This window comes from Diabrotica undecimpunctata, chromosome 2 (assembly GCF_040954645.1).
Source record: "Diabrotica undecimpunctata isolate CICGRU chromosome 2, icDiaUnde3, whole genome shotgun sequence".
Taxonomy (NCBI): Eukaryota; Metazoa; Arthropoda; class Insecta; order Coleoptera; family Chrysomelidae; genus Diabrotica; species Diabrotica undecimpunctata.
In genome coordinates, this window is record NC_092804.1 from 49,159,874 (window position 1) to 49,183,171 (window position 23,298).

Below are 23,298 nucleotides of genomic sequence, written 5' to 3' on the forward strand. Positions count from 1 at the left end.
TTTCTTTGGCCGAGACCATATTTTCCAACCCATTTGCCACATTCTCCTTTCCCAATTTTCGCATTCCAATCTATTTTTGTTCATGTCATAAGCAACCGAGGCGTGGAGGTGAATTAAAGATTTTTAATTAACCTTAATTTTTTTGAAATACCGTGTCAATCTTTCATTCCTTTAATCCATGCGGAATTGTATGACTTTGCTGTTCTATCGGCAAAAATCCAGCAAGGTTAATATGCAACATCGGTTTTTCGAGAGTAGCACAACGAGTAGGTAACGCGGTAATTCAGTTCAAGCAGGAGATTTAAAATATAAAAGTTTTTCGAAAAAGAACGGTTATTGGCGTCGTTTGGGAATGGCCCTAGCTTTAGATGGCCCCTGATGTAGCATTTGTTTTTTTACAGCAAAATCTTCAATATTGTCATTATAAAACCCCTTATTGGAACAGTGATTAACTTCATGGGAACTAAAAAGCATTTTTTTAATTAGTCTATCTACCCAAATAAAAAGTTACCTGGAACTACAATGAGCGTAATTAATCTGCTCGACGTCCAACTCTACTTCTGGGTTGTCATTTCATTTTGAGTAAGATTAGTAATTATTGTTTCCTGGCTTAGACTAACTGGATCTATTGATGCTTCACCAGCTTCACTAGGCTGCTGTTTTAATTCACCAGTTGTCACAAAAAATGAAGAAATTTTTGGTAATTTTGGTTTTGTTCGGATTTTTGAGCACGTATCTTTCGCTTTTCTGAACCATTGTTTTACCTCCTTTTAGAACTCATTCTGTCTCCTACAGATATATTACAATGAGAGCGTTGTTGTGTACAAGTGTAAGTGTTATAATTTTTTCTTATCTTACCGTTTATCTGTTAAGAGATTGTCCAATAATTACACAAGAAAAGTCGTCGATAATTGATAAACAAGTGCGTACCAAATTGATGCAACTACAATACTACAATAAAACTGTAATACTGTATAACCGTAAAACAACACAAAATGCAAACAACCAAACAATGTAAGGATATAAGAAACTACTGCCGAATATTTACTGTTACCAGAACGGGCCGCGTTTTTGCTAAATCGAGGGAAATTTTTGAAGATTTCCATGCACTGTTTAAAACACGTTTCGTCATCAACATCATCATCATCATTCTGGCTTTACAACCCTGTGTGGGTCTTAACCTCCTTAAGAATTTCTCTACAGTCGTCCCTATCCACCGCTTTCCTCCGCCAAACACGTATTCCCATATTTCTCATGTCTTCATCGATGTTATCAAGGAACCTTGTTCTGGGTCTCCCTTCTCTTCTCTTCAATGGGTCTATCAAGGAGCGTTTTTCTAGCTGGGTCATTTTGTTCCACCCACATTACATGCCCTACCCACCTCAGACGTCCTATCTTAATATGTTTTACGATATCAGGTTCCTGGTATATTCTGTCCAAAAACTTTGCGTATACATGCGTAAAATAATAAAACAATAACACATTTTTACATATATCAGACGACAAGATGAGGCCTCTAATATATTAGGGGCCACCCGCAAGCTTCATGCAGCGGGGGCTCCTGTTACGTCTCTAATTTTTCGCAAATTTCTAAAAATCTAGAAAGTAATTCATGATTCCCATTAAAATCTGGAATCATTTCTATATGACTATATGGTCCTCTGTCCGAGTCATTTAAATACTCAGAATTAAAAATATGAATATTCTCCCTACACGACACAGCATAGGGAACAGAGTAGAACAGAACTATTTAAAACAACAAATAATTTTGTATTCGGGATGCATAGATACAATATTTAGCATTGAGAGTATAATTGGTTGCGTACATCTAGTATGTCAACCATCGATATAATTCGCGATTGAAAACAAAGTATCTGACCTCTGGCGGAATAAATTTAAACTACTAAAAGTGGTATAAACAAACCAGACAGCAATTGATTTGAATAGAAATATTAAATTTTTTAGTAAATTTCAGCATTATGACTACGTTAAAGTATTTTAAATCAAATCGATATTGTTCTGTTCCTCCCCTATTGCGAAATAGGGAAAGATATGTCCCTATTTCTCTTTCCTAAACTTTTATTTATTTATTAACGGGTATACCATTTACATTGAAACAAAATATATATAAAAATTTTCAAAGTAAGCATAACATTGGAAAATAATTAGTAAAGTTTAGCAAAAAACTAATAATTAACTTGAATACAAACTAATATCACACAAATAGCAGAAACTGGAAAACTTGAGAAAATCAATAAAAAGAAAATACCGCTATCATTTAGTCAATAACATATTGAGAATACATAATTTATTTTCTTAAATAACAGAAATACAAATACTTACCATGTTGGGATAGTATCATGAGGTTTTTTCCTCATGATTTATTATGGAATCTTTTAAAGACAAATCATGTGCTATGATCTTTTCTGACAGGTGATCTTAAGTTAAGGTTGATTTCGTGTAATCAAATGAACTATCTTACAATAAAGTCAATAAATAAATAAAGTTATAAATAACTAAATAAAGTAAATAAAGTCAAGTTCAAGTTATTTATTTATGTTAATATACAATAAAGTCCTTACATATGTCAAAAAATAGTATAAAATAAAAATTAACATATAAAAAACATTAGGCATAATTTTATAATGCATATATTAATAAGACAAACATTACACAGAACATTATACTATGGGTTCCCAGGTATACACAAAATATTTATACAAAAAATATACAAATTCACCAATACACAAGCCAGTTCCAACCATTAAAGTTAAAATTTAAGAATTCATCACTTGAAAACTGCTTCCCCTTCAACCAATGGTCTCTTTGCTTCACCACAATACTCAACGATATCATTAGGCTAATTTCCATTTTTAAATAATAAAAATAACTCGTCTTAAACCAAACTAAACATCCAAAAGCAATGGTAAACATTAGACTGTTATGTTTGTTTATACCATTTATATCGGCCATGACACTGCAATCGAGCTGCCCTCTACATTCAGTTTCAATCGCGAATAATAATATAATATGGATGAATCGTGAACAGAAAAATAATTGTCATGACATGAGATTTTCATCCTTGTCATTTGTCATGTTTGAAATAACCAACCTAATTAACCTGATATAACCTAAAATATTATGTTTTATATGGAAATAAGAATAAATTAGAATCAGTTATGGGTAAATTAGAATTAGTACAAACTCTAAAAAAAGATAACGGTAGAGTGTGGAATCTCGACTGGCATCCTAAAGGAGACAGTCTAGCCTCCTGTGGTGAAGAAAAATCCATCAGAATATGGACCAAAGATTTGACTGGTAAGTGGTCCAATAGGGTAGTCCTAACAGATGGCCACAAACGTACAATAAGGCAGGTCTCTTGGTCACCCTGCGGCAATTACTTAGCCTCTGGAAGTTTTGATGCAACAACCTGTATATGGGATAAGAAAAGTGGTGAATTTGAATGTAATGCAACATTAGAAGGACATGAGAATGAAGTTAAAAGTATAGCTTGGTCGAAATCGGGACATTTATTAGCTACATGCAGCAGAGACAAATCTGTCTGGGTTTGGGAAGTAGCAGATGAAGATGAATATGACTGTGCGGCTGTATTAAATGCCCATTCCCAAGATGTTAAGAAGGTAAATAATTGGTTCATTCAGGAATAAAAATGATAGTTTGGAGAGTATGATCCAAATTATTATATTACTATTGGTATTATGACTTTTAATTATTGATCACTTTCATAATACAGTGGAACCTTGATTATCCGTCAGGGCACCGGACCGAGGGTATGACGGATAATCGAAAAGACGATTAACAGAACATTAGAAAAAATCATAGTATAACTCTCAAATTTTATTTGTATGTTTTATTTGACAAAATATAAGTGGGATTTATGTTAGTACAGTCGACTCAATTTGATTTAAAATATTCCGAAATCTTTGTTTTATTGTTACTTCACATTTTGCAACGGATGGATTTCTTAATCGACGTAAAATCATCAAACCTACCTTATATGCTTCTTCTTGCCGAGAATACCACTTGATGAATTCTTGTATGTGCGATACAGCTTTTCTAGCTTCTTTACGCAAATCTTTATGAGTTGCAACAACATCATCAACATCACCACCGTCAAAGTCTGTGTCAGATTCTATGTTTCGTCCGCCTCTATTGCCATTTCAACGATTTCATCCATTGTCATTGGTTTATGTCATCTTTAAGCAACGAAAACAAAACATTTGATCCAACCATAACTTCATTTGTTACCGCATCACGCTCGGCTGTCACGGGAGCATTTTCATCTGGAGTTGATTCAGGCTATAATTTATTCCACACTCTTTTCAGCGTTACTCTCGAAACATCAGCCCAAGCATCCACAGCATTGTCGACTGCATGTTTTAAATTGTATGCTTTCCAGTGTTCTGGCAAAGAATATTCCTCTTCTATAACTAGGTTTTGAATAAATTTTTTTCTGTATCTTTTTTTGAATGTTTTAATGACCGATTGATCCATTGGCTGTATCAATGATGCTGTATTCGAAGGCAGAAAAGAGCATGTGATATTTCCATCGTCACTTCGCAGCATACCGGCTTCAGACGGTATATAGACAATATAACTTATGTATGAACGCTGACAGTTAATAGAGAGACGGATAATCGAGGTTCCACTGTAATCAATCTTGCTCTATGGCTATTATTCTAGAATTTCAAATACATTATTTTGTCAACTTGCTTAATATCCCATATTTTATAATTTTAGCATTATTGTTACTGTTAATTAAATTGCTGCACAAGACATATGTAGTCACACTAGTTCTGAGTCCAGCTAGAGAATTATTTTATTGTGTATTTATTCTTAATCCTTTGTATCTTGTGATGCTGCTGATTTGGTATTATGTTTTGAGTTCTACTGTGTTTAACAGACTTTGGAGGGCAAAGAGGTATCCCTGTAGCTACAAACCCAGTTATTTGTTTTTTACTGCCATATCTGAATACTAGATATTAACACTTTATGGATTTATTAGAGTTAACATAAATATGTTATCAGTATATTGGTGACAAGCTTAATTTGATAATTTCTATTGTTATTTTCTTTGAGATTATAATAAAGATATTTTAAGTATATATTTTTCATAACCATAAAAAAATGTTTTATAATAGACCTCTAAATTCACAATTCAATATCTGTTGTACTTTTAGGTAATTTTTCATCCTGAAAAAGATCTACTAGCATCAGCATCTTATGACGATACAATCAAGCTCTTCCGCGATGATCCCAATGATGGTGATTGGGTTTGCTGTGGAACTCTATCAGGTCATGAATCAACAGTTTGGAGTATAAGTTTTGATAAAACTGGTTCTAGATTAGCCTCCTGCAGTGATGATAATACAGTTAAAATATGGAAGGAATACCCACCAGGTAATCCAGAAGGTATTCCTACACAGGATGGGGATTCCACATGGAAGTGTGTTTGTACATTGTCAGGACATCATGAGAGAACAATATATGATATACATTGGTGCCATTTAACAGGTTTTATAGTTACAGCATCTGGAGATGATGCAATTAGAATTTTCAAAGAAGATGAAGGATGTGATCCTAATAGTCCCAATTTTAATTTAGTTTGTGTGGTTGATAATGCACATAATCAAGATGTTAATTGTGTAACTTGGAATCCTGTAGTGCCTGGATTATTAGCGTCTTGTAGTGATGATGGAGAAATTAAAATATGGGAATTTAGGGAATGATATGATTTTGTGATAGTTTATAAATATTAAGTATAAAAAATATGTTATAAAAGTGTTTTTTTTTTTATTAAATAATGCACAAACAAAAACATTAGACAAAACCACTAAACCAGAAGCTGGCTGCTTCTCAATTCCTTTCATTTATCTTTTAAATCTAATATACATTATATCATTTCATAATAACAGAAATAATTAACCATTTTATTTTCTTCTTAACCTTTAACTACACATGCTGGCGTATTTTGTACGCCAAATATAATAATTGTACTGCAAATATATTTAAAAATTTAAAACTACAGCCTAGCTTAGGACTGTAGTACATACGAAGAGCATAGAGTCATACATACATAGTATACATTATCTATAACTTTACCAGCTAGCAAATATCAGAATTGGCCTAGATACTTCTGAATCAATTGATATTCTCCATGGGATTAGATAGTCATACATCTATCACAATTGCTTTTTAATCTGAACTCCAAGCATATTCTTAAAGTGGCACTTTCCAGGGTTGATGTTGATGTAATGATCTACAGTCTAATAATGTGTTGTTTGTGAGTTTTGCGGAAGAACTCCTTTAAAAACTAAATATATGGTAGTCAGCAAAACATCAGTGAATGCCTACATAATTGCGGCATATGTTATTGTCATGTGACACCCAGAATACAACAAACTGAGGCATGTAGATGACAGTCAAATTCACTTGGACCTTACAGGCTTAACAGATATATTATTTCCTAATGAAAACTTTCACAAATATGACATCAGAATGAACCCAATGAAGAGAAAAATTCAAGGTTATCACAAAACATCTATGAGATAACAAAACATTACATAGCAACAGTAGTAGAATAGAAAGAGTAAACAGATACAAGTTCTTGGGAACTTGGATATCTCATAATGTAGATCCAATAATTAAAGGTATGGAAATTGCTAGTCAAATTTGTAAATATGAAGAAAGTATTCAACATCATCAATGAGCCCTGATTTTTCCATTGTTGAACATACATCTCCTCTAGGTATTTCTGTTCTGCCCCTCTGCAATCGAATTGCTCACAATTCTTTTGAAGTCGTCACTCCACCACATTGGAGGGTCTTCACTTGTCTGCCTGTGGCCTCACATAAGGTTTCTGGTCTTTATGTGAGGACGGGTAGAACACACTGTTCTAAAATCTTTCCTTTATAAATGGATTGGAACATTTGTTATAAATATATCACTCATTTCTCTGAATGCAGCCCAACCTAACTTACTCTTCTGAGTAGCTCACATGTCTGGTAATTTCGTGTTAATCTTATTCGTGGTCTAACTACACATTTTTCCACAACTTCTATAGGCGATTTCTCCATTTGTATTAGCTCATTGATGAAATTCATCATCATTTTTATTTTCCCATAGTAAATCTTTAAACTGACTCTGTATTACTTGCTGTAGTTGTTGTAGCACAAATCTGGCTTTTCCTAACTCGTATGTTATAAGAACAATGTCATCAGCTTTTTGGAAATGATTTCCATTGATGTTAACACCCTTTGAGTTCCACTCTAATTGATTAAATTTATAATGGCTGTTATAGATTTGGTGGCAAAGTATCTCTCTGCCACACTCCTCTACTAATTTTTATCTTCTGTTATGCAATGAAGGTTTACAGTTGGTTGCATTTTCATATATATTTCAAATAATATCTGTATACCTGTGATCTATTCTGCATTCTGATACTCCTTTTAAAACAGTGACTCTTTCCAATCTGTCAAATTTTTGTGGAAATCAACAAAAATAAGATACATGGGTCTATTTTATTCAATACTTTTCAACTAGAGTTTTAAGACTTTAAGTTTCAACTTTAAGACACTGCACATGGTCATTTTTTCCATGGCCTGATTGAAACCCTTTTGAAAGTTAGAGGCATTTGAACGCTGCTGCTATTGTAGAATGCTGCATATATAGTGGACAAAGTTAATATTGAAGTCCAAAGAAGAGTTAATAAAAGTGACAAAGTTGTTAAAACTGTTAAAAAGCAAAAACTTGAATATTTTGGACATAGCTTGAGAGGATCAAGTTACAGACTGCTACAGTTGATTATGGAAGGCAAAGGAGATAGAGGAAGCAATCCAACCATTGATAAAACAGAACTTTAAGAACAAGCTTTTATTTTCCTAAAATCCTCTAACTCACACTACGAGAAAAATGTTCACAACTGCTAAGTTAAGCCCCTAGTTTATTTCAATTAAAACTTTCAACTACAATTTCCCACAAGTGTTAAACTTGAACATTTAGGGTCCTGGTATATATATAATATATATATATATATATATATATATATATATATATATATATATATATATATATATATATATATATATATATATATGTATATATATATATATATATATATATATATATATATATATATATATATATATATATATATATATATATATTACAAAAATTCAAAAACTAAAACAATAATTTATTAAAAATATTTAATAAAAAATCCTAATACAATACTTATTTCTTTCCAAATTTATGTTGCTCAAATGCTGGTAGCAGTTGTGTTATTATATTCAAAGGATGTACTTCAATAACCACCAACTCATCTTCATGAAGCCATTCAAGATATGCCAAATGCTTGTACTTTTTAATTGAATTAAAATTAAATTCTTTGGACACATCAAGACTACCATTTCTTTTAATATCTGCAAAATATTTTTTTGAAACTTTGGATTTCTTTTCAGTAGTTTCCTTCTGTTTCTTTTCAGTAGTCTCTTTTTGTTTATTGATGATTATTATATTACTGTCATCTTGTAGTATGATAATATTTTCTCTTCTAGGATCAAAAGCAACATTTCTGATTGGGTAATGCCTAGATTTCCACTCACTGTTTTCAAAATCTTTTGAAAATGATGTAAAATGTTTTTTAACAATGCTATACTCTATTAATTTACAGTCTGAATAAACTACCACTAAATTTGTAGATGAGGGATGAATGGCCATAGCAGTAGGAGGACATCTGTATTTCGGAAGTTTACAGTGATGCATCCATTCTTGTTTCTTTGCATTCCATTGAAAAACTACTATATTACTCTCAACATCACCAACAACTATATATTTACTACATGAACTAATAAGTAGAAATGTTATACATGTAAATATCTCTTCACATTGAATCACTTGGGATATGGAAACTCTCTGATCTAAAAGCCTATAAATAACAATATTTCCTGTGTTTTGACATGCAATTAGTTGTGAATTGTTTGGGGCAAAGGCTACTAATAAACATGGGATATTTTTATTTTCAAGATCATCTACTTTTATAAGATTTGGTGTTTCTTCGTCATGTATAAATTGGAATAGATTTACACCTTTTGCAGTACTATATATTATCCATTTTCCATTATTAGATATAGCACACGAGATTATACCTTCTTTATCTTCATCACCATCATAATTCTTTGTTACTCTTTTCAATTCTAACAGTTTTTTTGGTTCTTCTTTCAAAGGAATTAATCCCCTAAAACTGACATCAACATTTTTGCTCTTACCAAGACTCCATATTTCAATATGCTTAGAAAACTTTAGTAATAAATAATTTGAAGAAGATGCAACCTGAGCACAAGGATTTTGAAGTAATGGTGGTAGTTTAAGGAGAGTCTTGGGAGGATGATAACTACATGCTAAGTAGCTATCTGCTCCTCCAGAATAGAGTTTGTTATCCAACAAAACAAGTGAATTCACATCATGTTCATGAATTTTTCTTTGGATACTTCTAACCCACTTTTGTGTACCACCCTTGATAGTGACTTTTTGATAACTGGTAATGTTTGGATCAACTCCTGCACAGTATAAAGAACTTTGGTCACTAGATAACGTAATTGTTAAAATATCAGCCTTATGTGACTGATAACTTTCTATTTGAGAGCCAACTTTACCATCCCAAAATGACAGTTTTCCCCTAGAGTCTCCCGTAATCACTGTAAAGTCATCAGTTATATCTATGCACCACACAATAGTTGGCTTATTGTTTTCTGCTCTTCCTGTTGTCATTTTGTGAATGGCATGGCCAGACTGTACATTCCATATTCTAATAGCATCAATACTTCCACTTGCAATAAAATCACCAGTGGCATCAAATTTAAGACACATTATTCGTCCCTCTTGTTTGTCTAAGAATTTTTCAAAATATACACCATCTTTATTTACAGTAAATATATTCAAATATCCTTGTTCTGTTCCTATAGCAATTTTGGAACCAGTTTTATTGATATCTAAGCAAAACGCTGCCTCACCTGTAACTGCCCATCGATTTTCTATACAAAGTTTAGACAAATTGTATTCAATTAACAGTCCATGTAGTCCTACACTAAAAAGTCGATTATCACACCACACAACATCTTCTATACTAAAATTCTCCGTACTAGGTGCTATAGTTCTTTCTAAAAACCACGTATTCTGTAGGTTCCATATTTCTATTGTTGCGTCTGTTCTACATAATGCTAGTTTTTTAGTGGAATTGTGAATCTTCATACATCGAATTGCTTGTGGTTCTGGATTATAGAATCTAATATTATGGATTTTACAGTGTGCCATTCTAATTATTTTTAGTATCACTGAAAGTATTGCTTCTTTATATTTAATCTTTTAGCATTTGATTATTATGAATATTTTATTTAACCTCAAATTAGCACATGCTTATTTTATTTTCTTCTTCACAATCTACTTTTTTCTAAAATGGACAATCCGCAGCTGGGCGTTACATTTATGGTTAAATAGTTTACCTCTAAACGAAAAAACGAAGTAATAGTCAATAGCATGTATTATATTTTCCTATTAAAGCAAAATCGAGACAAGGTGTTATATATATTTAAAAAAACCATTGAAATTTGTGATGTATTCAAAATGATTCAAAAAAGATAACCATATAGAAAGTGTCTGAACGCAGTAATTTATTATCTTGGGAATAGAAGAAATGTAATGTAATGCTCGTAACTCGTAATGCTTCTAACTTCACACCTAAATATATAACCGCGTTTTCTGAAGGATGAATGCATTAATTTGTTCAAAAAGCATACATTAAATACTTTCTTTATTTCTTAGTGTTATTTAATATTTTCAGTTTTTAATAGTAATATTTTATTAACTGGCTTTAGTGAGGCTTTGCAGTAATGGATAACTTTTCGTCGAAAAAGCCAAAAACTGAAGGTAAATATTATATAATCCTGTTTATTATGACTTTTTAATTTTATATGCACATCTATGTATTGTTGTAGTACATTGAAATGGAAATGTATAAAAATATATGCATTATTATGTATACGGCTTCTAAAAATAAATTTGTTATTTATTTATATATTGCTTAAATGTCAAAATGAAATAATTTGACAGTTGACAATGAATTTTAATTTTGAGGTTAAATAACTGTTTGTGTCCCATGTGGTTGATTTGATTGTATTTTTAAAACTAAATCAAATTATTCAACAATATAAAAATGATTCGAAGGCAGGCCCGTTTAAGAAGGGAATATTTATATAGAAAAACGATTGAAGATAGGCAAAAGTCAATTCAGGATAAAAAAGACCGAATAAAAAATAGCATTGATCAACACACCATCATTCATGGGGATCTACAAAAGAAAGCACTTCATTATGCCAAGAAAATAGAATGGGAAGATTCAGGACCACAAGCTGCAACTCTCCTTGGGGGTGAAAGTGGTGGTGCTGTAGCCAATTCACAGGATGATGAATATAGATATGCAGGTGTAGAAGACCCAAAAATTGTAATTACTACTTCAAGAGATCCCAGTTCTAGATTGAAAATGTTTGCAAAAGAACTTAGGTTATTATTTCCTAATGCTCAAAGAATGAATCGCGGTAATTATGAAATGAAGCAATTGATTCAGGCATGTAGAGCTAATGATGTTACAGACTTTATTGTAGTTCATGAACATAGGGGTGTACCTGATAGTCTAGTTATTTGTCATTTACCTTATGGCCCCACAGCATATTTTAATATGTCAGATGTAGTAATGAGGCATGATATACCTGATCTTGGAACTGTATCTGAACAGTATCCACATCTGATATTTCATAACTTCAAAACAAAATTAGCAGAACGAACAGGAAATATTTTGAAATATTTATTCCCAGTGCCAAAGGAGGATTCTAAACGAGTTATAACTTTTGCTAATCATGATGATTATATCAGTTTTAGACATCACACATACAAAACTGTGGACAGACAGGTGAGTTTTTTTTATTTTTATCAATTGAGTAAAAGGCAAGAGTGGAAGTGGGTTGATATTCTGGTTTTAGTGTTAAGTTATTTAACACTTATTAGTTTTTGTTGTTTTTTAATAAATTCAAAGTGATAGTTTCTCTTGTGACTATTACAAGCTTATTTTTGTCTTTATACTTTATTGATCTAGGACTTTTGTTTTCTATGTTTTCTAAAAGCTATTAGGTCTTGGATGTGCCTGGGCTGCCTTCAGAAGTATATGTATTATCAGGCCTTATTGTTCTATTATTAGTTCTTCTATTGCTTTACTTATGTACTTTTTTTAACATTGTTGTTTTCAAAGTGCATTTACAAACTATAAAATTTTAAAATACAGTGAAACTTGGATAATTCGAATCTAAGGGGACTGTTAAAAAAATTTGAATTAGAAATATATCCACAAAAAACAAAGATGCCTACAAAAACATATGAAAACCATAAAAATCAACAATAGTTGACCATTTTTATCGCTTGCCAATGATTTCTGCAGAAATATCGAAATATTTTATGGCTTGCAGAATTATCAAAAAATTCGAATTAAAAATATATCCACAAAAAACAAAGATGCCTACAAAAACATATGAAAACCATAAAAATCAACAATAGTTGACCATTTTTATCGCTTGCGGATGATTTCTGCAGAAATATATTATGCAGAAATATTTTATTGCATGCAGAATTATCCAAAAATTCGAATTAAAAATATATCCACAAAAAACAAAGATGCCTATAAAAACATCTGCTCAAAACATGGTCAACAATAGTTGATCATTTTTATCGCTTGCAGGTGTTTTCGTTTCTATTCTTGCATGAATTTTGCCAACAGAAAAAAATGGGCCAACAAAATTTGGCCTAGAATACCAATTAAAACATTTGCAAGCTATAAAAAATGATAATTATTGTCGATTTTTATCATTGGTATTTTCGACCAAATTTTGGCCAAAACAATCGGCTGATAAAAAATGCCCAGTGAGAATGCATCATTAAAACAATAAAAAATTTTATTGAAAATGTGACATCAAAGAATGTATTGAAAATAAAAAGACATATTGATTACAATTAATGAAAAAAAAAAAAAAGACTAATTTTTTCTAAAAAATCTGGTTTTTAGCTGCTTTTTAGAATTTAGCTTCTCGGCAATGACAAAAGAATATGGTTTGTTGCTTTGGCCCCACTCGGAACATGTATTTCTCCCGCAACTGATGATACATCGTCTTCATCAATCTCTTGTTTTTCATCGTTGTCCTTAAGCTCTTCAGCGATGATCTCTGCATTGGTTATTTAACCACATACTGCAACATCTTCATCCACGTTGACACATTCTTCATAAGAGATGGCAGGATCAGAAATGACGTACCCGCAGTCAACTGAAAGCAGCTCTTCTGTTAAAGTGTTATCTGCGATCTCTTTTTTTATGAAACCAGTTTTTTTGAAACAGTGTTTGATCGTTTCAGGTGTTACTTTGTTCCAAGCTTTCTTACACATTCGAGATGCTTATAGAATGTCTAACTTTATTTTAAAGGAGTTGCAATCTTCCGTCAATATGTTTTCAACCAAAAAAGTCTGTAAAAATGTCTGCAAAAAGATTTTTTATGACACCCTGGTCCATAGGCTGGAGAACTGAACTCATGTTAGCAGGAAAAAAAAACTTTTACATTTTTCATCAGTGGGATAGTGTTGTGTGCCATACAGTCGTCAATAAACAAAATAACTTTTCTTTTTTCTTTTATGAACTTCTTGTCTAATTTTTTCAGCCTTTTCTCGAAAAGATCACTAGTTATCCAAGCTCTTGCGCTGCTTACATATTTTATTGGTTTTGACTTGACGTTCTTAAAATAACGCAGATTAGCAAACTTGCCAATCGTCAGTAGATGCAGTCTTTCTGATCCGTCTTAGTTTTCCTCCGTGACATTTTTCATTTTTAAATGCCAGTGTTTTGTCAGGAGTGCATTTTAAAAAAAGACCCGTCTCGTCGACATTAAAGATATCTCTTTCATCTATATCCTGAATCATCTCCTCGAATTTTTTTTTTTCATTGGTTGGCTTTTTGCTGATTAGCGGCCCCACTTTCTCCACAAATTTGAACAAAATTTTGTTGCTTTCTTTGAAGCCGTCAAGCCACCCTGTACTCGCCTTAAAATTGTTTTTCTTAATTTTAATAGCAAATTGTTCAGCTTTGCTTCTTATAAGGGGACCACAGGAATCTTCTTATCCCTGGCTCATTTGAACTATTTTAATACACAACTGTCTAAATTTGGATTTTCTGGCTCCCTTAACCTTTTTCGATCTTTACCGTACTCACTTTCACTGTTGAGAATTTTTTCTTTATTCTTCAAGTAAGTGGATAATGTGTTAGGAGGAATTCCAAAGTCCTTGGCAATCTCAGATTTTTTCTTCATCCCCTTTTCACTTCTTTAATTGCCGCTATTTTTTCCGATAACGTCAAAGTTTTGTATATTCAACATTTATTCGCTCAATATGAAGTGGGGGAGAATTTAAGTGCCAGGTACGGGTACAATGTACAATGGCCTTGAATGCCTTGAAACAAGTGGCACGTTAGGACAGGAAAGAATACTACCTCTTTTCGCGGAAATTCCAAGCATGAAATTGTCAATTTTTATTTCGTAGAAAGGTTCGAATTATTCACTATTTTTTACCATTACTTATATAGGAATTGCTAGGGATCACAATAAATATTCGAATTAAAGAAGATTTCGAATTAGCGAAGTTCGAACTAAGCAGGTTCCACTGTAATACCATATATGTAGTAGGTCATATTGAATCTTTGAAACAACCTGCTATTTTTCTATTACAATATTTTTTGTATCCACTAAAGTCTACCTGAGTACTTATGCTTATTTTATGTAGATGTAGTGACATACATCATTTTTGTATTAGTATAGTTGTTTTTCTTGATACTAAGGAAACAACGTTAATAATTCAAGATGTTTTCTATAATTATATACTTCCTGATTTATCCCTTTGATTATATTGATGGAGCTTATAAAATAAATGAACATATTTATATAAAATCAAAACCATATAAATTTATTATAAAACAAAAATAACTGATATAAGAGTTATTCATGACAATAAAATTAAATATAGATCAAATAATAATATTCTTCTGAAGATGGAGTTTTGTCTCGCAAACCCACTTTGTATACAGTAGTCTTAAGCACTTTGGATGACTATTAGGTTGCTATGAGAAAGTGGGTGATATATTGGGTCCTATTAAAATAAATGGATCATAAAGGAAAAATCTATAAGGTTAATGATATACCTGTGTGATGTGTGGCACTGAATTTTTGGGCAGTTAAAAGGAAATAAGAGAAATAACTATTTTATATTTGAGAATTACTTACTGATAATATTGGCGTCAATGTCACAATAATATTGATGTGATGTGAGAAACATAGGGAAATATAATTAATAAAACCAACTCTTCCAGTTCTTGCCCATATAATATCGTAACTTTAAAGATTAAAATTATAAATTTTAGGTAAAACTAATATAAAATTATTAAATAAATCTACCATTTTCTAGCTGGAACTAAGTGAAATAGGACCTCGATTCCAATTAAGGCTTTATGAGATTAAATTAGGAACATTGGATACTATTGACTCTGCAGATACAGAATGGGCACTAAGGCCCTATATGAATACTACAGTTAAAAGGCGTTTCTTTAGTGATGAAGATGGTTGGAAACAAGATGATGACGTAGAATAAAATGTTTTAATTTTTATTGTTAAATAATTTTTTTATAAATAAGACTTTGATATTGTCTACTGTTTTTTGTAGGTTAATTTATTACAAAATAAATGTTTTGTATGAATTTGTTTTATCATTTTTGACAATCTGACCATTTAGGCTTTGGTAAATCATTACTTTGCATGCATTGTTTCATGCATCTCCAAATGCCTCCAAATGTGTAATGGCTTCTTATTGATAAAATTATCACTTTCATATATTTAATAATACTAACAAGTATTTACTAAAAAACTTTAATTTTTATATTATTTACATTTAGCAATAATCTACATTTAACACACAATAACAATTTTCTTATTTCTCAGTATCTGCGGACGGGACTATTTGGCATTATCTGTGTCTTGTATATGCTATCAAAAGTTCATTTCTGTGTATTGCATCTCCTTCTTTAAGTGCCGTCTCCCGATCGGAGATTGGATATCATCATCACTATCTTTACTCTATCTACTACTGCTCTGAAGAGTTCTATAGAACTGCGTTTAAACCAGTCCCTTAAATTCTTCAACCATGACACTCTCCTTCTTCCTATACTCCTTCCTCCTCTTATCTTTCCCTGTATTATCAGCCTTAGCAGTTCATATCGCTGTCCCCTCATTACGTGTGCCAGATATTGTAACTTTCTTATTTTTATTGTGTTTATTATTTCGCATTCTTTGCCCATTTCTCGCAATACTTCCGTGTCAGTTTTCTTCTGTGTCCATGTTATTCTAAGCATCCTCCTGTAACACCACATTTCAAAGGACTGTAACTTATTTATGTGTTCTTGCTTTTATGTCCAGCTTTCAAGTCCATATTGCAGTATCGAAAACATGGAGCATCTCAGTGCTCTTACTCTCAGTTCTAATCTAAGGTCTTTGTTGCAGAGAATTGTTTTCATTTTTACAAACGCATTTCTTGCTATTTCTATCCTGGCTCTTATTTTTGTTGTTTGATCATTATTGTCTGAAATCCAGGTTCCTAGGTATTTGTATTTATTAACCCTTTCTATCGGTACATTTCCCAAATGTATGTTTGTTGGTATATTTGTTTTCTTTGTTATTATCATGTATTTGGTCTTTTTTATATTCATTTTTAGTCAATATTTTTCACAGAAACTGTTTTGTTTAGCAGTAATTGGAGTTGTTCAGCAGAGCTCGCCATAATCACGGTGTCATCTGCATATCTTATGTTGTTAATAGATCTTCCGTTAATTATTATTCCTTCACTTTGAGATAGTAATGACTTCACTATATACATTAAATAATAATGGGGACATAATACATCCCTGCCTAACTCCTCTCCTGATTTCAATTTCTGGACTGGGTTCGTTATCTATTATGATTTGTGTTCTTTGATTCCAGTAGAGGTTTGTTATTATACGTAAGTCCCTATGGTCTATGTTTTTTGTCTTTAGAATTTGGACTAATTTTTCATGTCTTACTTTGTCAAACAGGTGATGCAATTCAGATATCTGGGCATAGATATATCAAGCAGACACGACCCAGTAAAGGACCTAAGAAGTCAGATCAACAAAGCATCCGCATTGTCGGGATGTCTGCGGGAGATAGTCTGGTCAAATCCGTATATGCGCACAGATAGTAAAATTAGAATCTACAAGACATGCATACGACCGCTCATGACATATGGCATAGAAGTGCGCGAAGATACCAACAAAACGAAACAGATGCTAAGGGTTGCCGAGATGAAAACCCTAAGAACAATAGTGGACAAAACAAGAAGAGAACAGGACAGGGTGAGAAATACAAACGTTAGAGAGCAGTGCAAAATTTAAGATATTGTAAGATGGGGAAGGCAGCATAAAAGGATGTGGTACAGTCATATAAGACGAATGGATGAGAATAGACTCCCAAAAATTGGCCTAGAAAACAACCCGACCGGTTCAACACCTCCAGGAAGACCACCTAAAAGATGGAGGGATAGTTGGCAATCTACCTCCCAGGAAATTAACCAGATGCAGCTTCAGAATTAAACAGATTGAAAGATCTCCAAGAAGTAGAAGAAGAAGACTTTGTCAAATGCTTTTTCAAAATCAACGTAACAAACATGCACATCAACATTCATATCCATGCATCTTTGAGCTAACACATTAAAAGCAAATAACGCTTCTCTGGTTCCTAGTTTGTTTCTGAACCCAAACTGACTATCATCTATTCCTTCTTCCAGTCTTTTATTTATACGAACATGTATTATTTTCAGGAATATTTTGAGAATGTGACTTATTGGTGATATTGTTTTGTATTCACTGCAATATTTAGAGTTTGTAATTTTAGGTATAGCACAAAAGGTGGAGAGTAACCATTGTTTCGGTATGTGTCCTGTTTTGTATACTGAGTTAAATAAGTCTACTATAATGTCTAAGGTTTCATCATTTATGCATTTTAAGGTTTCTATAGGGATTTGGTCTGGACCTACTGCTTTACCATTTTTGCTGTTTTTTAATGCCATTTTAATTTCCTCTTTTAATATCTTTAAAACCATATCCTCTTATCTTCTAATTCTATCTCCATCTGTATTTTCCGGTTTTTTTCCTTTCAGTATTCCCGGTTTTCTTGTTCTATTGTTGTGAGTTAATTTTCTTTAATTTTTTTATGTGTGTTAAAACTATCATGTCTTTTCTGGTATTCTTCTATTTCTGCGCATTGTTCTTTCGCTTTCTTAATTCTGTATTTTATTTGTTTATCCACTTTTTTTACATCTGATTATCATTGTTTTTTTATTGACGTCTTTCTTCCATTAAATCTAAAATTTCTTCCGTCATCCATTGCTTCTTTTTATATCTGGTTGGTATTAGCATATGCTATCAGTGTATTGCATATGCTATCAAAAGTCTCCTGCACATAGGAGAACATTGTGAAATAAAGTTCCACAGCTAAAGTCATAATATACTAATTTATTTGCAGTTGTAGCATACATGTATATATGTCTATTTAGACTTGGTCTAACTGATGTCTTAATTTCATCTTGTTAGTAATGCTGTTTGATAAGCAGATTTCAAATTATATTTTTTTTAACAAATTTGCTCCCAACTTAATGCACATACATATAAGATAACTGTCCTGGTCATGTGTTGTTCTGAATTGGTTTTTGGAAGATTTAACATTTCTTCGAAAAGAATACTGAATTAATTATATCACTTATGGACGTTCAAGGACTGATCATTAGGTTCCAGGAATTTTTAAATGCCTTAATAAAGTCGCAACAGAGCAAAGTGTGGTTGGTAGCAATGTTTACTATGACTCAGCCCAGTTGTTTTTCTGATGCTTAATTGTATTAATTTTCCAGAAGTTACAGCTGTTTCTGTTAAACATGTTTTGCATTTTTAAATTCTATAACTATTTATATCAAGTTTTGTCATTAAACTGCTTAAAACATCTACCAAAAAGTTTTCAATTGCTACAAGCGTTATTTGGGAATGAATGTTCAAGTTAGTTACAGTATTATTAGTGATTCAGGTGGTTTAAAGAAGGGTGAATCTTTTCAGCAGGCAATATATCTTCAAAAGTAGCGAAGAGTGTCTTGTGGTCCAACCACTGCCTAACTAATGGTGAGATGGCTGAAGAATGTAACATTTTATGTGTTTGGTACATGCCAAGACTTTTAATCCAAAAACTGAACATGCACCATCTGGTTGTTTACTGAAGAACAAAAATAATCTTAGTGTCAGAAACTTCTTGAAATGCTAAATGGTGATCAAACCTTATCAAACTAACTTTTTTTTACTGTATTAAACTCAAGAGATTTTTGAAATACAGGGTTTTGACTCATTTAATTAAATTAAAGACATATGGTTGGAGAGGCTAAACGAAGTTACACAAAAACAATTCTTATTTAATTTCATAATTAGTGGAGAATTATATATGCTGACAAGGGAAGTAATTAGAAGGGGATCATGTTGAATGATTTATAATATTTCTAATTAATAGTTTTTCAACAGCCATGTAACTTTTTGGTTACCCCTCGTACTACAATAAATGGCCAATTGAAATAATCACTTTATTTTTACAAATGGTTATATATTGTAATCCAGGAAACATTATTGACATAGTAAAAATATAGAACATTGAAAAAAAATTAGTTCAGAGAGAGACTATAATATTGGCAATATACAAGAAATATAACATATCGAATATTCAATGAGTAAAAATATATTTTGCTTGAAATACAGATGTGGTATAGTGGGTTATGAAAAAATTCTTAGTATGAAGATCATCATTTTGCTTTAAGCTATTGTACTTATTAATGAACCACAGTTTCTTTTTGATATCATGTCATTACCTGTCTAACTGTTACTCTCTATGATAAATCTCTAAAATATCAATATCTTATACAAGTAATAAGTAATATTATAAATTAAAAAAATGCTTTGTTTATTCACTTATTTAACTTTGGTAAGAGAGCCAAGAACACAGATTCATGTTAAATATTTAAACATATATGGCTATAATCAAATCGAATATCCAATACACTGCACTAAATAAGAATTTAAGAACAAATAACCAGGTTATAGAGCCAGTACAAATATAAGCTGTACATTGAATAAAGCGATTAATTAGCAAATAAATTGAAAAATAAAAAGAACCTGAGTCTTCCTATCAAAGTTTGGAAACTATCATCACTGTCTTAACCTTATTAGCTGCATTACCAAAGAGTTCGAATGAGCTGCAACCAAATCACTCTTAGATATCTCAGCTAACACATTCTACAGCTGCCCGGGTTTCCCGTTCCTTGTATCTTCCCATGCATAATCAATCTAAGTAATGCATATTTCTCCCGTTCCACTATATGAAACAAATATTAAAGTTTTTTAATTTTAATCAGTTTTATGATCTTACATTCGTTGTTCTATTCCATGATATTTTGTGCATTCTCTTTATAGCACCACAAACCAAAGAAGTTTCATCTATTTCAGATTGTTTAATTTTTGAAGCTAAATCACAATTCAAAATACTTATAATCATAGAATTCTTGTGCAAATCATAGTTTCTTTAAATTTTGTGTTTCTTGTAAATTCTATGAAATTGTTTAATGCAGAACTTACTGTACAGCAAAAACTGTTTATGATTTAAAAAACACCTAGTGCCATGTTACATTTATCCAAGTATCCATTATATATGGATATATATGGGAAAATTCTAAATCTCATGATCGTGAAACACCTAGAATTTGAACGTAGGTATATAACAATTTCAATGAACATTTTTCTCTTCATTTGAATTTAAACATTATTTTCACTTACTTTCACATATTTACAAATCATTGTTGTTTATTTTCACTATATTCCAGCCAATGCTTTGAAATGTTCATACTTGATTATAGATTTCCAGGTCAAGCAGAGCATTTTATAAAGAATATTTTTTTGTGACCTTTTGATAAGCTTTTCCTCCATTTGTATAAAAATTTTTGAGACACAGTACCTATATATTAAAATTGTTATAAATAAGGAAATCCATTGCAAAGAAGTCATGTTTTTTCATCTATCAAGAAAAATGTCCAAATATTTTCTGTCGCTCAAAAATGTATTGCTACGGTTCTTTTTTGGTGGTAATTGGCACATGGCACACTAAGACCATTTTACCGCACTATATCCTTCCAACTATACCAAAAAATATTGAGACTTCAATGAAAACCATCAACATACTTACTGGGTGTTTAAGGATCTCTTCAAATTCAATTCTTGGTTGGCTGATTATGCCAGCCTCAGATCACTAAGCAATTTACATTTGCAAATGATGTGAATGGTAGTTTATTCTTCCTATTTGCATTTTGAGCAGCATGTCATGGTTCATTCAGCTAAATACCTATGTTGTATAAATGCTTTCTCAGTCGACAGTGCCCCAGTCACTGCTTCTGTGTCTGTTTTTAACTGCCATTTACTGAGGTTTGTCAGGCTACTGGAGAGTCTTCTATCGATACTATTTATTAGTTTCCTTGTATGGATTTGTCCCCCCGTTTGTTTAAATGACTCCTATCCAGCTATTTTTGAACTCTTATCTTGCAACGTCCAACATCTTGCAACCATCACCAAAAAGATTAATTATTTTCACTTTGTAGCCTCCCTTCTCATCGGTACAGGCTACTAACGTAATAACTTCAACCTTGAACATTGTAGTGTGTTGACCAATGCTGTAAATTTTTTTTGGTAAAACCCCATTAAACTTTTGGACAAAAATAATTTCTGGCGCCATCATCTCTAAGTTTATCTGCAAGATAGATTTCTAAAGAACAATTTCAGTAATATTTGTGTGGTTATTCGATAGATCATTAGGAAGTCTCCACATATTGTTAGCCTTAAATCTTAGCAAATGAAGCGGTGAGGGGGACATAAAATTGCCTCTAAAGATGCTGTTCATAAGCGCTTATATCAGTACAAAAGAGAGCATCAAATATGCGTTAAGTCTGGCCTTTTTACAATCTATTAAAAAACAAACAAACCACACAAAAATTACATCTACTGCCAATCCAGCACCTAGTCTTTTCATCTAATCGAAAGTCAAACTATTTGTAGACAGGCCGGCCACTGCAGAAAAAATAGTCCCTCCTATTCTATATTTGTTAATGTACTATTTACAAAGGTGCCGAAAAGTAAGTAGAATTCCTTCGAATCAGTCAAATCAAACAGTCTATTAAATCTGACTGAAAGACTGAAAATGTATGCGTTTGTTTCACGGATTGTTCACTTGCTTCATCCATTCAAGTTGTTAACGTGATCATATAACACAAGAATCACTAAAAGTATATTAATACTATTTTATCATGTTTAAACAGAAACTATTGTTTTAGATCTAGAAGTAACAGGAATATCTAGAAGTGGAAGAGTCAGGAAAAAATCTTCAAAGTTAATGGACTTCGAATCTCCAGATGAAATAGAAAGAAATTTTAATAAAAAGTCACCAGTTATACAGAGAAAACAGGAAAATTTTGAGGGTTTACCTAAGAAACAAAAATATGATGAGGTAAGGTAATAGTTATATTTTTAAATACTTGTTACAAATATTTTGATTTGTTATTGACGGTTAAATAACTAAATTTATAATAGAGGATAACTATTTTTCAAGAAAAAATTTTTGTCAGTAATTCATTAGAATTAAACTTATTTGCCTACGTAATACACAGGGTGGTCCTTAAGTAATTGTACAAACAGAAACCGTAGATTTTGCACTTTAAAATATTACGATTTAATTCAATTTGCTTTAATAAAATGTTGATATTAAGAAAGATACAGGGTGTTAAAGTGGAAATTTAAAATTTTATTTTTCGCTATAACTTTTACGTTTGTAAATATTTTTGGACAAAAATTTATAATTAGATGTTTTTAAGTAGGATAAATTATAATTTTATATATCGTTTAATGTAACTGATAGAGGGCGCCACATGTATGGCATAGATTTGCGCTTAACTTTTTTGCTCTTTAAGTTAACTCTATTTTTATTAAAAATTATTAAAGATACATTATTTTTACAAAGAAAAGGTATACTTGCTAGTAACCTCAAAATTTAACCGTTTTCGAGATAA

General features: G+C 31.7%; 4 protein-coding genes across 5 annotated transcripts in view; 3 read left to right on the forward strand and 1 right to left on the reverse strand.

Annotated features, from left to right (window-relative positions):
• Nucleotides 1-3,076: 3,076 nt before the first annotated feature.
• Nucleotides 3,077-7,649, forward strand: Ciao1 (cytosolic iron-sulfur assembly component 1). Its single transcript, XM_072522838.1, has 2 exons — nucleotides 3,077-3,641; nucleotides 5,202-7,649. Exons 1-2 carry the CDS (start codon nucleotides 3,180-3,182, stop codon nucleotides 5,748-5,750), a joined length of 1,011 nt encoding a protein of 336 aa, XP_072378939.1. The 5' UTR covers nucleotides 3,077-3,179; the 3' UTR covers nucleotides 5,751-7,649.
• A 553-nt stretch (nucleotides 7,650-8,202) lies between these two features.
• l(3)72Dn (UTP4 small subunit processome component l(3)72Dn) lies at nucleotides 8,203-10,478 on the reverse strand. The gene has a single exon (XM_072522832.1). The coding sequence runs from the start codon at nucleotides 10,330-10,332 to the stop codon at nucleotides 8,254-8,256; it is 2,079 nt and encodes a 692-aa protein (XP_072378933.1). The 5' UTR covers nucleotides 10,333-10,478; the 3' UTR covers nucleotides 8,203-8,253.
• Nucleotides 10,479-10,737: 259 nt separating this feature from the next.
• Nucleotides 10,738-23,298, forward strand: part of LOC140434514 (uncharacterized) — a 30,760-nt gene continuing 18,199 nt past the window's right edge. Inside the window, exons 1-2 of one of the 2 annotated variants that reach the window (XM_072522840.1) lie at nucleotides 10,738-10,944; nucleotides 22,567-22,739. In XM_072522840.1, coding sequence (XP_072378941.1) covers nucleotides 10,908-10,944; nucleotides 22,567-22,739 — 210 coding nt within the window. In that variant the 5' untranslated portion in view covers nucleotides 10,738-10,907. The remainder of the gene's footprint in view (nucleotides 10,945-22,566; nucleotides 22,740-23,298) is intronic. The other variant, XM_072522841.1, reaches the window with a different exon arrangement.
• Nucleotides 11,129-15,850, forward strand: LOC140434513 (U3 small nucleolar ribonucleoprotein protein IMP4). Its single transcript, XM_072522839.1, has 2 exons — nucleotides 11,129-11,983; nucleotides 15,562-15,850. Exons 1-2 carry the CDS (start codon nucleotides 11,231-11,233, stop codon nucleotides 15,742-15,744), a joined length of 936 nt encoding a protein of 311 aa, XP_072378940.1. The 5' UTR covers nucleotides 11,129-11,230; the 3' UTR covers nucleotides 15,745-15,850.

Coding starts and splice junctions, on each gene's coding strand:
- Ciao1 (XM_072522838.1), top strand. CDS start 3,180: ATGGGTAAATTAGAATTAGTACAAACTCTAAAAAAAGATAACGGTAGA. Junction 3,642..5,201: donor ATTCCCAAGATGTTAAGAAG/GTAAATAATTGG, acceptor TTGTACTTTTAG/GTAATTTTTCATCCTGAAAA.
- LOC140434513 (XM_072522839.1), top strand. CDS start 11,231: ATGATTCGAAGGCAGGCCCGTTTAAGAAGGGAATATTTATATAGAAAA. Junction 11,984..15,561: donor ACAAAACTGTGGACAGACAG/GTGAGTTTTTTT, acceptor ACCATTTTCTAG/CTGGAACTAAGTGAAATAGG.